This window comes from Sceloporus occidentalis, unplaced genomic scaffold, assembly GCF_023333645.1.
Source record: "Sceloporus occidentalis isolate IW3139 unplaced genomic scaffold, rSceOcc1.0.p SCAF_5, whole genome shotgun sequence".
Lineage (NCBI taxonomy): Eukaryota > Metazoa > Chordata > Lepidosauria > Squamata > Phrynosomatidae > Sceloporus > Sceloporus occidentalis.
In genome coordinates, this window is record NW_028316985.1 from 44,851,852 (window position 1) to 44,868,836 (window position 16,985).

Consider the following 16,985-nt stretch of genomic DNA (forward strand, 5'->3'; position numbering starts at 1 on the left):
ACAGAATCCTATTTGGAACCAGCCTCATTTGGACCCTATTTTGAATTTTAAAGAATTCCAACAAAAATTTGACAGCAGTTTGTCATTCTTTGCAATGGCAGTTATGACTTACCAAATTCCCATTAATTCAAATGAATAATTGGATTTAAGTCTCTTGTTTTTATTAAAAAGAAAATTTATTGACCTGAAACACTTACTTGATAGAGAAAGGCACACACATTCCTGTGTTCATACATTTTGCTTCTTTCCCTTCCCTCCAGGTAAACATTTCTTGCTGCCTGATGGCTGGGCTTGACTCATTTTATCAGTTAACATAGCACATCTTTTTCATTTCTTGAATGTTTAAATTGCATGCAGCATTTTTTTTTTTTTGCAATTGTATGTTTCTGCTCTTCAAAACTTCCCAGTCTGAGTCTAGTGGCATATTTTAAAAGGTCATTTAACAGAAAAATACACTGAAGGAAAGTGATGGGCACAACAGAACAAGTTAAAATATTCACACATTGAATTCTGATACTAAAACATGTTTAGAATTCAGAAATATTTTATAGCACTTAAAGTAGTGTACAATCTGTTGTCTTCCTTAGCAATTCTATATTTGGGCTTGCTGTGATTTTTTTCTCTCAGCACATGCTAATTACATTGAAACATTGTCAAATGAGGGTGTTTTTTATAGGACTACACTGTGCTGAATAGCTAAACATGGACTAAGAAGAGAAATTCTTAAAACAATAAAGGACATAAATTATGTTGTTATTGCATTATATCAAGCAATGGGAATGTACAGTGTGGTATGTGGACAATTACATTTGTTGACCCTCTTGACCAACCTAAACAAAGATAGTATTGCTTCTGGTCATTTGGAAACTGTTAGTTTGAACCCTCACTTCACTTGTAGTAATAACTAAGGAGCTGAACAGACGGCCCAAGAAGTGGCTTCCCACATCCCCTTTCAGTGCTGGATTGGGGCTGCGGCACCTGCACGCTGGCGTCAAGGCTGCATCCGGGCATATGGTATGCAAACACCACGCCCCCACTCTGCCCTGAGGCCAGTGATAAACGCCGGTCTGTTTAGCCCCTTAGTCAACCATACCAGTCCTAAGTCCAATGCATAGTATCTGGCTTACTATGGGGCTCAACAGACCGCCCGAAAATGGCAGACTGGAGGCTCCCATTATAACACCAGAGGGACGCCGCAGCAGCCAAACCATGTGGCGTCCCTCTGGAGTAAAAAGAACCTGTGAAAAGCAGGTTCTTTTTCCGGTGTGCTCCGCATACCATGACTGCATCTGTCATGCATCCATGATGTAAATGTGGTGCCCAGAGGTGCAGATATTGCGCTGCACTTGGTCATGCATGTGCACCCCGTATGGACAGCACCACATATAGATGGCACCATCCATACATAATTGGGTTCCAGGGCATGGGGATGCTGCGGAAACCTAGAATTGGCCTTCAGCAACCCGAATCCCAGGCTATTGGCCAACATGGCTGAAGCTTCTGGGAGCTGAATTCCAAAATCCCTTAAAGGGGACAGTTTGGGGATCACTTCAGCCTTCCCTCCGAGCCAGGGCTCTTTACGAAACAGCTACTGAGGCAAAGGCAGGGACAGAGCAAGTGAGATAGAGAAAAGGCTGAGTTCCCCCTCGCTCTTTCCTGTGTATATCTGTCTGTCTCCTGCTTCAGCCTGCCACAATAGTGAGGGCTTTTAAAGAAACAGCTGTTGAGGGAAGGCAGGGATACTCACAGGATTTTTCCTGCTAGAAAAACAAAACATAACCTGCTTTTAAAACTATCCCCCATGGAAAGGGAACTGAAGCCCAATGATGTCATGTGATAAGCCACAGAAAAAGGTGATACTCTTCAGCTACATTTTCACTTTCTTTTCTTGTGTGATAAGGTTGATCAAGTCATCTGTTACGGTATAAGAGCTGCATTTTATAAAAAGGTAACCATTCAATACTTTGATTGCATCTACACTCTCCTCTACACTAACACTATATTATTTTGGATCTCAAAGAAGAACTACTATTATAGAAGAATTACATCATGAAATCTCAGATCTGATACGAACCTGATCTTTCTTCTGATAAAGAAAGATGTGACAAAGGTAATTACATTTTAAAATATACCCAGTTTCCAAAAATGCTAAACTTGATTACAAAGTCTAGAAAAAAACAGGTTGTTTCCTTATAAAAACCTATGCACATAGTAAATGGGAAATAGTAAGTGCAAAGGACAAAGCCATAAGATGACTCATCCCCTTTCTTTCTTATATAACCATCATTACATTTTGAAAATTAGCTTAAGAACCTAAGAAGGGTCATGCTGCACTACATCAAAACATATTGAGTCCAGGATTTGTTGACATGGTGACCAACCAATTGCCTACTATTAGAATATGAATGTAATTGAATCCTCCCATTTGTATCCCTTCCTGGAAGTGAGAGTCATACTGCATCTGATATTAGAAATAATATATAATCATAATGACAGCACTGAACATATCTAACATATTTTAAAGACAGTTTGAGTTTGTTGCCATCATTATCTCTTGTGAAACAAATTTAATCAATGAAAAGCTGAACATTTTCTCTAGCCTGATTTTTCCCACCATTCAGCTTTACTGGATGACACTAGGTTCTAGTATTATAGCAGTATGAGAAAGCCATCTCCTTATCCTGTCCCCTGCCCCATATCATGCATAATTTCAGATAATCTTTTCATATGTTCCATCCTCATTCACCTTTATTTTCTATAGCTAACCCTCACCCCACCCTGAGGCTTTTCACCAGGTTGCCTCAGTGTATGCTGTCAACTGGAGACTACCATTGTTTTCAGTGTAATCTTATTAGGACACTTAATTGTTTATTCCTCTCCAGTGAATGCAACAAAGGCATTGTTGAGAAAGGACAGCTATTGCTTTAATTCTTGGATTTCAAATGTTGTTGTTGTTGTTTATATGCCCATGCACTTTTACCACTAGACAATCCCAGTCCATTTAGAAATTGAGCCATATTTTCTGGAGACTGTTATAAGAAAACCTGTAGTTCTGCATATTGCCGTCATGGAGAATGACAGTTCTCTTGAGACTGAACTAGCTGAGGGTGCTATGATAAAACCTACCATTTTCCCAAAAGCTGGATATGGAGTCTTGGCTTTTCTGATGTTTCTCAATGCTTTGTTTTCAATATTTAATAATTTTTTGGTTATTGCTGTAACCCTGAAGAATCCTCAGCTCCGTAATCCCATCAACATGTTCATTCTTAACCTCTCCTTTTCAGATCTTATGATGTCCCTGTGTGGCACCACTATTGTTATAGCTACAAACTACTATGGATATTTCTACCTGGGCCGAAAATTCTGCATTTTCCAGGGATTTGCAGTCAATTATTTTGGTAAGCAAAATAACCAGATTACTACTGCTGCTGCTCTGGCTGTTTGTTTCTCTTTTTTTATATGCATTCAAAATACTGATGAAACTGACTAAGATCTAAAAGAGCAACAACTAAAGTACTAAACCATTTTAAAATTGACATCGCTGAATAACAACCCAAACATTTTATCCTTTTTTGAATGACAACTGATGTGAGGCCTTTGACTTCCATTATGTTATAATAGCTACCTCTTGCTTTGCTAAAAAAAAAACCCCACTTCCTATTAGTAAAATTAAGAAATCTTTGACAAATATAGATAACACAATTTTCTACACAATTCAATTGTCATTGGGTTCAGTAGGATATATTCCTGGATAAGTGGATACAACATGGAAGCTTAAAGCTTTTTATAACATTTCTATGACAACCTGATTACATCTATATGTGGAAATCTAATGATTTCAATGTGACTCAGAAGTGTGTACAAATAACAAGACCTTTTGAGAGCATGTTCCACTGAAGTTAGTATGTTTTACTTTACAGTAGCCATGGGCAGGACGTTTGAAGAAAAGTGTTGAATTCTGATAAAAAGTGGCCTTATAATTTCTAACCTTTTAACTCTTCTCACTGTCCTCCAGGAATTGTGTCTCTCTGGTCTTTGACTATTTTAGCATATGAAAGATACAATGTGGTATGCCAACCTTTGGGAACGCTCCAGATGAGTACAAAAAGAGGTTACCAGCTACTTGGTTTTATCTGGGTTTTCTGTCTTTTTTGGGCTGTGGTGCCCCTCTTTGGTTGGAGCTCATATGGCCCTGAAGGAGTTCAGACCTCATGCTCTATTGGATGGGAAGAAAGATCCTGGAGCAACTACAGCTATCTGATTGTATATTTTCTCTCCTGCTTCTTCATTCCTGTTTTGATCATTGGATTTTCTTATGGCAATGTCATTAGGTCATTGCATGGGGTAAGTAGACAAGTAAGTGTTTATGTTTTCTATTTGCTGATTAATTCTATCTCATAGTTTTCTGTCACAAAGAGTGCATCTACACTGTAGAAATAATGCACTTTGACACCACTTTAAGGGCTGTAGCTCCGCCCTATGCAATCCTGAGATTTGTGATTTAGCCTTATCTGCCAAAGAGTGCTGATTCCTCACAAAACTACAGATCCCAGGATTCTGTAGGATGGAGCCATGGCAGTTACAGTGGTATCAGACTGCATTATATCTACAGTGTAAATGTACTCCCAGAAAGTTTTCATTGAAAATTCCTGAATATTTTCATATCCTTACTTGGTTGACTTTATAAAAACATTCCAAGACTTTCAAAGATGTTTTTAAATTTAATTTCATTTAAAAAATAAACACCACAAACTACTAACAGAAAATTATAGAAACAATGATTAAATATTTCAAATACAAGAAACAGCCTTGTTTTATTCAAGTACTCATTTGAGATACTAGCATAAAGGAACGTGACAGAAATGGCACAAGCAATCCTGGCAATAAAGTTTATGGAATGAATGGCATAAATGTTCCTGCAGTTGAAGAGAAAAAAATCATATGTATACATAAAACTCATAATACATAAGCACACAATAGCATCTTTTTTATTTAAATAATGATTTTATTGCATTTTTATAACATAGCAATAAACGTTCTGCAGCCTTGTCCTATCAGTTTAGTAGTATATACTCTCTGTCTTAATTTGGAACATATGACCTGCTTTCCTGCCCTCCAGGGGTCCTTATAATAATTTGCATCAAGGCTGTTCAGAGTGAATCATCCAGCATGGAATAGTGGCTTGAGTGTTAAACCTTGACTCCAGGACAGTAGAGATCAAATCCTCACCCAGCCATGGAAAGCAGCTGAGTGACCTTGGGCAAGACATACTCTCTTAGACTCAGAGAAAGGCAATGCTAAACCTCCTTCAAATAAATCCTGTTAAGAAAACCTAATAGGGTTGCCAAAACTCAGAATCAATTTGAAGATACATGAGAACAACAAAGTACTTGAGGCTAATTTGGATCAGAGCTAAATCATGCTGGATCAGCTTAATTCCAAACTGGAGTGGATGGGCTGGGTCACCTCAGATCTATGGGATGCTCTCTCTCTCTCTCTCTCTGTGTGTGTGTGTGTTTTATGTATACAAGACAATGTGTCCAAATATCACTTCAAAGAAAAATGCTCCGCCTCTATGGTGGGGTGATGTGAAAGAGGAGACCTGTACTTTGAACATTGACAGCTCCAATCTGGAGCAAAATATCACCAGCACTCTCCAGTTAGTACTAAGAACTGAGGTAACATGCTGCAAGCTCACTGAATTGTATAGATGCCATTCTATCATGCAGATTTTTGATCTTTTTCTAAATGACAGCCATTCCAGCTGATACACACTGATATTTAATGTCTGCTTCATGCCCACCACATGGCTTCTCAATGCAGCGTTTTACTTTTGACCATTAATTAGGGTCTTCATATTTGCTTTTCAGTGCAATTGTACTTGATTTCTGCATCTTGGGGATGCTCTAAGGGGTTCTAGCACATTTCCTCTACTACTAGGCATCCTGTATCTACCTATAAATGGTCCTGTACTTTTTTCTCTTTTGCTTTACCTTTTTTCTTGTATCTGGCTTGTGTGCGGTCTGAATAATCTGCAGATACAGTGGCATAAATCATATTCTTAGTCTTGACTAGGGTTAAGCAATTGAGTCAATCGGATTGATCTAGAGTGGCTAGAACCACTCAATGAACAATTGATTGAGTGGATCTAGCCAGCATGGCATAGTGGTTTAAGTATTGGACTACAACTCTGGAGACCAGGAGTTGATTCCCAGCTTGGCCATGAAACCCATGGGGTGACCTTGGCCAAGTCACACTCTCTCAGCCTCGAGGGAAGGCAATGACAAACCTTCTCTGAACCAATCTTGCCAAGAAAACCCCAAGTCTTAGGGTTACCATAAACTGGAAATGACTTGAAGGCACACACCACACACTAGTTGGGACTGACCAACTGGATTTAAGCCAGTCAATGGGAAACTCAAAGATGCAGATTTCCAAATCTCAGGTCAGACTGGATCCACATTCGGGCAAATTAAATTGTGGACAAAATTAAATAGTCTGAACTGAATTGGAAGGGTGCACCTCATTTGTATAATCATATCAAAGTATAGCTACATATACAGACAGTTACAAAATTCTAATTTCCTAATTTAAAAATAAAACCAAAACAATTAAACTTTAAGAGAAGTCCAACCACCAATATGAGCAACAGTGATATGGAAAATATTAGCTTTCATACACATATCTGCACTTCTGGGCACAGTACAAGGTGCTGGTTATCACCTTTAAAGTCCTACATGGCTTTGGTCCAGGATACTTGCGGGAACGCCTCTCCCTACATATTCTGCCCTGCACTTTCTAAACCTCTGGGAAGAACTTGTTACAATCACATAAGATCAGACTCGTGACAACTTCCCAGAGGACTTTTATTTCTGCTGCCCCAAAATTATGGAATGACCTGCTGGAAGAGATCCGTCTTATCACCACCTTAGATGCTTTCATAAAAGCTGTCAAAATGGATCTCTTGCAGTGGGCCTTCCCACCTGACCCAGTATAAATAGCCTCATCCACCTTAATACTCCAACTCATTGGCTACGATTTATTAAGGAATTTTAGCTTTTAACTTTGTTGTTGTATAATGGGAAGGGTCATTTTTGTTGGATTTATTACTATTGATTGTATGGTACAGTTGAATGTATTTTATCCAGTTGTAATCCCACCCATAAGGAGAGGCAGGAAATATAAATAAATTATTTATTATTTTTAATATTTATTATGTTTAACATGCATATGTTAATATCTCTATTACAGATGTATGATTAACATGAACTGATAGCTAGATGAATGAATGGATTTCATCAAATAGCTAATGCTGTTGATTTGATTTGATAGCTTAACAAGAAAGTCGAACAACTGGGAGGAAAAAGTAGCCCTGAAGAAGAATTCCGAGCTGTGATTATGGTGCTAGTGATGGTGGTAGCATTTATGATCTGTTGGTTGCCATACACTGTCTTTGCTCTGATTGTTGTCTTTAATCCAGCACTAAATATTTCACCTTTGGCTGCAACAATCCCAACATATCTCTCAAAGACAAGTCCAGTATACAACCCCATCATCTACATCTTCTTGAACAAACAGGTATGTTCTATTTGTTAAGGCTGTGTTAAAAACTGTGCAGAATCTGTTTTGGGGCACTCAACTGTATTTTTACCAGCTTGTTCACCTGGTGCCATTTCGCACTATTATTTGTTTAGATCAGTGGTTCCTACATTTGGGGCCCACATGTTGTTGGTCTCCAATTTCCTACATCCTAATCATTGGCCATGATGGCTGTGATGTCTGGGAGCTGAAAACCATCCAATATTGGGAATTATTGATATGATAGCCATCTTTAAATATTTAAAGGCCTATTGTGTGGAAGATGGAGTGAGCTTTTTTTCTGCTGTTCCATTGGTTAGGACCCAGACCAAAGGATTAAGATTACAGGAACTAAACATTAGGAAGGATGTCCTGGTGGTAAAACTGTTTTGACTGTTCAGTGGTGGAACGGCCTCAGAGGCTGGTAGACTCTCTTTTATTGGAGACATTTAAGTAGAGGTTGCTTTAGTGCAGTAGCATTATATTTCTGACTCATGCTCATTTTTAAGACCACTATAATCTCAAAAGATTTAGTGAGAAGGATCATGACAGTAGGCACTATGGTTAAAAATATTTTTAAGAAATGCTAATATCTCTGATAGCCTGATTCTGTGCACCACTACATGCTGATAGAAAGAAGAGGTTTAACTGCTATAGGATTAGAATAAAAATGGATATTATCTGGAAGTCCATTTTATGTATGCTGTTAGATACTACTCATATTGTTTTGAATGCTGTTATATGTTATTTATATTGCCTCATGTTCTTTTTTTTTTGTTGATATCCTTGTTATTCTGAATAGATGATGTTGCAGCTTGGCTCTAATGTTGGGAAGTGGAAGATATTAGGTCTGGAAAGGGAGATATAGTGGACAAATATGTCTTGTCCTGCAATCTAGCTATTATCTGTGCAGCCTTGATTCTCCATTACATAAGTGAGTTACAGCCCCTTTCCCAGCTATGCTTTTTTAAATTCATTCTGGTGGCTGAAGATAAAAAAGAAGAGTACTACTGTGTATCTCTGGGAAGCATGAGTCTGTTTAAGAACAAGGTGAACACTGCTATGCATCTTGTTTATATATATAAAAAGAGGCCTTTTGCCATAGCAAAGCTTGGCCTTGGAACAGTTGTGAAGGAGACACAATATGCTGTGCTGTCATATGTTAAACATGAAAAGACATTACCAAATGGCTTGTCACTATGCTACATGTGTTGTTCTTGAATTACTTTGACTAGAAAATAGGGCAATGTTGTTTGTTATACCAGAAAGGAATGCTATTTTACTCAATCTTAGAAAGCTCGTGATCAAAGTGCTTTTTTCTTCCTTTGGTGCGTTCAGTTTCGTGACTGTGCAGTTGAATTTATAACCTGTGGCCAAGTGGTTCTAACCAGCCCAGAAGAAGACATTTCAACTTCAGCAATTCCAGATGAAGGCAAAGCACCGTGTAAGATAAACCAAGTGACTCCTGTTTGATAAGAATTTGTCTCAAAATCCATTTACTAAATTGTACAATATTCCATATAGTTTCAACTGGAGAAGGATACGACAGTACGTTATCAGAGTTATTTTCCCAGTTAATATGCAAAAATAAATTTTTCAATTGCTGCCTATTAATGTTTTTCTACATATTTAAAAAGGCATTGTTTTTTATTTCTTCATCTCACAGGTTCTTGTTTACAGCAAATATTTTCTAAACATTAGGTTTCCCAGAGACTTCATCATACTTAGAGTAGACTTATTGAAATCAAAGAGACTTTGATTAAAATTAACCATGGCGCGTTACAGAGTGCCCAAGAAGGGCGCTCTGCCGCCGCTGCCGGTTGCTGTGTCTGGGAACCGCAGCAGCCAAACCACGTGGTTCCTGGGCGCAGCAAGAAAGAAGTGCCGAAATGGCGCTTCTTTCTGCGCCCCAGAAGTGGCGCCGTGAGGCACTAGTTACACACTCGTGGTGTCACTTCCACCGCGCAACGTCCGGATGCTATGCGTCCGCGACGTCAAAATGACGGCCCCCGTGTGGAAGTCCTCCTTCTGCTATAGCCACTGTGATGCCACTGCTCCTTCTTATGTATAGGTGGTGCCTTTTCAGCTAGACAAGCAATGACACTAACTTTCTGAGCAGCAGAACTAGAGGAAACATCTTAAGTAAAGAAAGGATATTTGTCAAAAGTTTTACTTTTACTCTCTAAGTAACTGGTTGTTTAAAATTTATTCAGCAAGTCCATACAACATAAAAAGCAGAGCTTGAAAAGTTACTTCTTTTGAGCTACAAGTTCTGTACTCCTCCCCAGAGAGCGGGTTGCTATTAAAATTTTTCCAAGCTTTGCTGAAAAGCTTAGTCCGCATTTAGCCACTTGCACTTATTGACTGTTCTCCTGTTAGTAACATACAACAGTGTAAGTCTACTTTTTGTCTGGGTATGCCTTTTTCATTGTTGTGGAAGGTGGTATTCTCTTCCACTCTGGACATAACCTCTGATCCCCCGCCCCAACTCTCCACCAGAATGGCACAAAGGGGGCAACAGCTCAATAGTAAGCCTTGGGGGTATTGATAAGAAATATATAATGTAGTTCCAAATGTGGAATGGCTGTGCTCTACAGGATCTTGGGCATTGTTTTCCCCTCCCCCTGCTTTTCTTTGAGGCTATCAACATGGACAACTGCAAAGTCTGGAGACTCAAAATAGGAATCATGGCCTCGTTATATATTGTTAGATTTTATACATTTTATAAATATTCACTAATGATCTTTAATCTTGGACAGTCAATACAACTTGCAGCAGGAAACGGAGTTTGCAGATTTGATTGGGCTGTTGTGCAAAATTATGCAAGGAGAAATAGTTTACATTTAGAAAGTGCTCTAATCTCTTGCATTCACTTAGCTTTCTATCCACCCTTGGGGCACACTTGCTAGCAAAGCTTGTCTACTTAGTGAGTTTGCATAATTACTTTACTCATTCAAGTCTGATGTGATCCCCTCTTACTGTTGTTAATCTGTGCTCTATCATAGCTAATGAAGATGTTATAAAAATGTTCCTGCACCTGGGTGAAGCTCAGCTGTGTACACTGAACTAGGCAACAGAATATTATAAAATAATGAACATCAAAAGCTTGTTTCTAACCAATGTCCCATACAACCAGAAGGCGCTTCTGTTCACATATAGCATATGCATTGCCAAACCCCTCTGCCAAGCTCACAGCCTCCCCCAAACTGACTCCAGATGGTCAGGGAGCCCTCTGAAGCAGCTTTTCAGGTGACTCCAGGACAGAAGATTGGGGTGGGAATGACTGGCACATCTCTGTGCATGTGTGGAAATGCACAGCAAGAACTTCAGACCACAGTGGCAGAAAGGAACTCCTCTCTGTTTCAAACATAATTTTTTATTTTGTACCATACAGTTTTGGGAACTAGCCACCATTCCTTCATTTTACACATTTGACATTAATATCACATGTCAGTCAGTTGGCAGAAGTCAAGCCTCCCCTCTGTGATCGTGGATTCAATGTAGTAGGGGAAAAATGAAGCCCATGGGAGAGAGTTGATAGTATAATATAGGTCAGCTTTCCCCAACCTGATGCTCTTCATATATATTGACCTATAATTTTGATCCTCTATGGCCAGTATGTAGCTCAGGTTATGGAACAATAAGTTGGAAAAATTTAGTGAGAATGCTCCAGAGAAAGCAAATGACTTGTTAAGTAACAGCTTTCAATGGGCAATAAAAATAAGAAGCATTATCCATATACTTCAGTTATTATGTTCTATTCATGAGATTTGCATGTGTTATTTAAATATTTCCATACTACCCTTGAACAAACATTCCTGGAAAGTTTTACATAATGAGAAATGCAAAACAATGATGATATTGTGCTCTGAGAGCTATCCAGAATATGGCACAAGATGTCACATGTATTGTTTTCTTACTTCTCAAGTGAAATCATTGAGGTGTCCTTGGTATAAGGAGCTAAACATAGGTCTAAAACACATTTCAAAAATAATCCGCTTGAACTGCCCTGGCTGAATGCTAGGGAATTCTGGGAACTGTAGTTTTGTGAGTCATTTAGCTTTCACTGTCAGAGAGTTCTAGTGTCACAATAAACTACAACTCCCTAGCAAGGAGCCAGATCAGTTAAAGGGTCTCAAACTGGATTATTTCTGCCATGTGTTTTGGACCATAGCAGACCTGAAATTGAGAGGGATAAAGAAGTATGTCTTTGAAAGACATGACAGCATCATGCAACTCCTTTGCTGTCATGGAGAGATGTGATCTTGGGTCTCATTCCCACTGCCTTTTAAATCGGATCATGAATCTGTTTGAACCAGTTCAAATGACGCTGGTTCCCACTTAATCCAAATCGCTGAAGTGATTCTGAGAGGGGGCCCATGCACTAAACCCATTTAACCCACGACTTTTTTACTCTGATTTTTTTCCTCTTCTTTTTCGATATATCGATTCTGTGCAAGTGTAAACCACATGCGGATCGGAATTGATTTAAATTCCCCCTTCGGCCGGCTGGAACCGAATCATTTTGAATGAATTCATTTGTGAATGGGAACCACAAGTGGATTAGTTTGGAGGAAAAAAATGCAATCAAGGCAAATGTAGTTGGAAAAAATGTGATCGGGGCAAATGTAATGGGAACCACGCTCCGTTGTCGAATTGATCCATCAATTTGGATCACACACTGATTTATCTGTAAGTGGAAATGGGGCCTTGGTAAAAGAGATGAGTGTTTCAAAGAAGACAGAAATAATCCTTTAGAACAGACTCATTCCTTCAGCAACATACAAATACCAAAGTTATAATTCCAAGAGAAATGAGTGATTTAGTCATTAAATATAGACAGCTGGATATGTGATGGGAAGGTTTGGGGAAAAGGCATTTGGGGAAAAGGCAAGAACAGTATAATATAATATAGTACATAAAGCAGTATAATACATGGTGATTTATTTGGACATAGAAAGCTACTTTGTACAGAGTCATCACATCACTGGTCTATCTACCTCACAATGTCTGGTAGTAATGGCTTTTCAGGGTTTCAGGCAGGATTCTTTCTTAGTCCTCTCTGACATTTTCTGATATTACCTTATGTTTCCCATCTAAGTATGAAACTGGCCCAACCTAGGAGAGTTTCCAAAATTAGACATCATCAGGTATATTTAGGGTAGTTCAGGAGACAGTCCTGATACTAACTTGATTATGTCACTTTATGTATAGATAGTATGGGAGACAGTGCTGCCAGCAAATAGGTAGCACTGACTGAACTTTTACAATGGTGTGGTGGCTAAAAACGTAGTCACAAACTATGAAATTGTAGGAGAGAAAGACACAGTGAATCTTGCAGTTATTTTTAAGCTTTTTCTAATACGAATCTGAAAGAGTGAAGAGAGAAGAGGAAAAGAATGTAAATGGAGCCAGTTTTAAAACTGTGTCTTATATCCGCTCCTTCCTTCCCCAGCCTTTAGCAGCTAGTAGAGGTTTCTATTATTTCAGGTATATCCAAGTGCGATGAGTGTCAAGAGTTGGGCTGCTGGTATGGTAGAATTGCCACCATTCCTTCTTATCCAACTCTAGGGGAAACCAAGACCTGATAAGACTTCCTTTAAGGGTCATTATAAAAAGGGACAAATCCCTGTGCCTTCCAACTCAAAACAATACGTAATATTCAGCAGCAACAAAGAATAGCTGGGTACTGGATTTAGAAACAGACCCCTCCAAACAATGCACATATGTAGAAGCCAAATATATGATGGAATATTTATTTTAAGAAAGAGAAATGTAGAAGACTACATAAAGAGGGTAGTTAGAACAATAGGACATTATATAGGGGAACAAAGGGCAATTATAAGATAGCTGAGTAACTCAGACACATAAACATGGACTTCTGGGGTGGGAGGGAGTGGGTGCAACCCATACCTGCAGTGTCTCTGAAGCATGATTAGGGAGTCTCTTTTCATTGACAGGGGAAACCTATAAATAAGCTCCCAATTGTAAAAGCTGTTCAACAGTAGAACACACTCCCTCAGTGTGTGGTGGAGTATCCTTCCTTGGAGGTCTTTAAATGGAGGCTGGATGGCCATCTGTCAGGGATGCTTTGATTGTGATTTCTTGCATGGCAGGAGGTTGGACTGGATGGCCTTTGTGGTCTCTTCCAACTGTATGACTCTATGGTTTGATCATTGTGCTGCAGTCCCATTGGTCCTCAGTTGCAAAACATTGGCTGTATCTGCACTGCAGAAATAGTCCAGGTTGACACCACTTTAACTGCCACGGTTCAATGCTATGGAATTCTGAGAATTGTACTTTTTTTGGCACCAGAGCTCTCTGACAGAGAAGGCTAAGGACCTTATCGCACTCACAATTTTCAACGGTCTGGGGACTGGAGGAGGACACTTGTGTGCGCGCGCGTCCTGCAAAAAACGGAGTTTATCGCACACGAAGACATCCTCCAAGAGGCCCCATTCCGCCCCCTGGCACACACCCGTTTGCGTCCAGTCCTGACGGGCGCCATTTTTTGCCGACGGAAGGTAATCTGTCAGGCAAAAATCACACCCGTCAGGCCTGGATGCGAATGGGTGCGCACTGGGGGGTGGAACGGGGCCTCTTGGAGGACGTCTTTGTGTGCGATAAACTCCGTTTTCTGCCGGACGCGCGCGCACATGAGCGTCCTCCTTCCGTCCCCAAAATGTTGAAAATTGTGTGTGCGATAAGTTCCTTGGACTCCAGAAGGTTTCTTTTTAAAGACAGAGGAAGTAATTTGCTCACTTTAAACATCCTTGTACTAGGGATATGCTATGTTAAATTATTTGTTCTTACAATGGAGGACAAATAACATAATCAATTCTCCCCCGCCCAATGTCATATATCTTTGAAAACTATGCCATTTTTGAAGAGGTTTTACAGGGGAAAGAAGTCAATGGATGCAGGGTAGAGGGAGATGAGCATGAATTGGGGATGCTAGAGCCTTTCACGAGCCTTTCTTGGCTCCCTCGTGCCTGTCCCATTTGTCATCTGGATGGTGAGAGCGAGATGAGTGAGGAACTTTCCTACAATGGTTGCCTCCCCTCCCTCTTGATGTTATGCCAGGTGTGGGTGGATGAGGTAAGTCAACAGAGGATACTGGAAAGTTAGAGATTTTATGGCCCTCTATTGCCTACCCCTGCCCCTGTATGATGCCTGGAGTGTGATTACTGAGGATTGGAGAGTCCATAGCTTTCCTTTACCTCTCTTGGTTATCTCCTGCCCAGTCCCTGCAATGTCATTGGGAGAGTTGGAGGGGAAATAAGATAAGAATCACAATGATGCAGACATTTTCATCCTGTACTAGTTATTCAAAGACTGGGAGAAAATGAGAAGGGGAAGATTGTCCTTGCTGGGATTTTTGGACATTCAAGAAGTTCCTTTCTCACCTTTTTACTCCTTGAGTATTTGAATATTCTTTTGATTCCCTACCTTGAATAACTCAAAACATGAGATAAAGTAGGTGCCTTAGGTATTATATTTTCCTGAATTGTTTCTTGAAGAGCACATGCAAAAAGATTGGTACAAAGTGAAAACTTACATGAAGCCATGGAAGTGAGGCAAGATGAGCTGACCAGGACCCTTGTGGTTTGTTCTGCTGTGTGGGACTCCAGATTTCTGCCCAAAAGGCTTGCTCTGAGAGGACTACTAAAAACTATCAAGTGAGGAGAGTGTGCTAAAGAAAGGTGGGTTTAATTACAGGCAGAACTAGGGGAATATTTTGTATGTCTTCCCATATGAATCTACCTGTCCCCATTCTGTGTGTGGCCCCCTTTAAGTGAAACTGGGTGGGTGGGTATGGCAGCTCAGAACAAGCATTTGGGGTGGTATAAACACTCTAAGGATGGTAGCCAGGAGCTGACATTGTCATAAATCCCATTACTACTCCTCACTAGAGTAGTAGAAACACTGAAATAATGGAATTTAAGAAGGTTTTGACTTGTCATTGAGCAATTAATACATTTGGTCTATAGTCAGTGGTATCATTTAGAATAATTAACAACTAGTTTCCACCCCCTGCTTTTTCCCAGAGTTCTGGAGGATCCATCCATTCCCTCCCTCTGACCTTCTCACTTTTCTGTCCTCCTCATCTGCTCTGGTCTCTTCCTCCTACTTTCCTTTGCTAGCCCTGGCTTCCCTTTTATCTTCTCCACTCTCCATGACTTTTAACAATTTTCACAACCAGTTCTGACAAACTGGTGTGAATCAGCTGAATGACACCACTATCTACAGCAGTTGAGAGGACCAGTTGGATTTAGGCCATGGGCGTCTTTTAATCATGAAGCGAAGTTGTTATTTATTTCCCCATACAAAGTAATCTTGTAATACCTTTGACACAATTGTAAGAAAGATGTTGTAGCATAAGCTTCCTCATCAGAGAAAGTAGACTAAATCTACGAAAGCTTATGCTACAACTTCTTTCACACAGTTAGTCTCAAAGATGCTACAAGTTCTGTTGGCATACTGATATCCCAGACTAGCATGGCTATGGAGTTCATCACACGGGGACAATTGGAAGTATAAACAGGGTTTATCCCATGAAAATCACACATTCATATTAAGATTTTCACATGATGTGATGAATAAAGTACCAGTATCCTGGGAATATCCTGCGAAAACTGAACCATTGTGATAAAGTTTTTCACACAACGTCAGAATCAAAAGGATTAAAGCACCATCAAAATGGGAATAACCAGGCAATAAATAGCAACAAATCATTCACTGGACAATCCTGTGAATAATTTGTTGCTGTTTATTGCCTAGGCCCTAGTTATTCCCTGGCTATTCACGGGATAATGACCACTGTGTGTAAAAATGTTAATTGCAATTTAATAGTAATTGTGCAATTTTCACAGGATAAACCCTATTTAAACTTCCAATTTTCCTCTGTGTGATAAACTCCTATGTCTCTTTATTTCCCCATGTAACTGGATATTAGTTGTGGCCTAACTGTTGCATGTTTTTGTGTGGTGTTCAATTCATGTTGTGTGTGTGTGTGTGTGGAGGGGGGGAGAGAGGGATGACGAACATTTTAAAATTATCATTACTCTTGTTTTTATTGATTCTATTTCTTTTGTTATATTGTACCCTTTGTTGTAGGACATTTTGGCACTGGATGGCATTACATTATGTTTACCAAATGAATTAATGCCTACTTTTATAAGGAGAATTTGATTGATGGGGAGCTAAGCACAAAGAGAAAGAAACATGGATGGAGGGAAGCTGGGAGATGAGGCTTCTTTGCTAACTCCAAACTGATTTGGACTGTTGCAAAAAGAAGTGAACAGCAAGGAAACTAGGGCAGGACCCATGGGGGTATGTTGTCCTTACCTGAGCCAAAATAGAACTGTGTTGCACATTCATTGCTTGCCTTGTCTTCCTTGTCACTG

At 39.7% G+C, this 16,985-nt stretch overlaps 1 protein-coding gene across 1 annotated transcript; it reads left to right on the forward strand.

Moving 5' to 3' along the window:
* The first annotated feature begins 3,067 nt into the window (after positions 1-3,067).
* LOC149312107 (opsin-VA-like) lies at positions 3,068-9,051 on the forward strand. Its single transcript, XM_089526788.1, has 4 exons — positions 3,068-3,398; positions 4,016-4,344; positions 7,333-7,578; positions 8,917-9,051. The coding sequence occupies exons 1-4, from the start codon at positions 3,068-3,070 to the stop codon at positions 9,049-9,051; spliced, it is 1,041 nt and encodes a 346-aa protein (XP_089382914.1).
* The last annotated feature ends 7,934 nt before the right edge of the window (positions 9,052-16,985 follow it).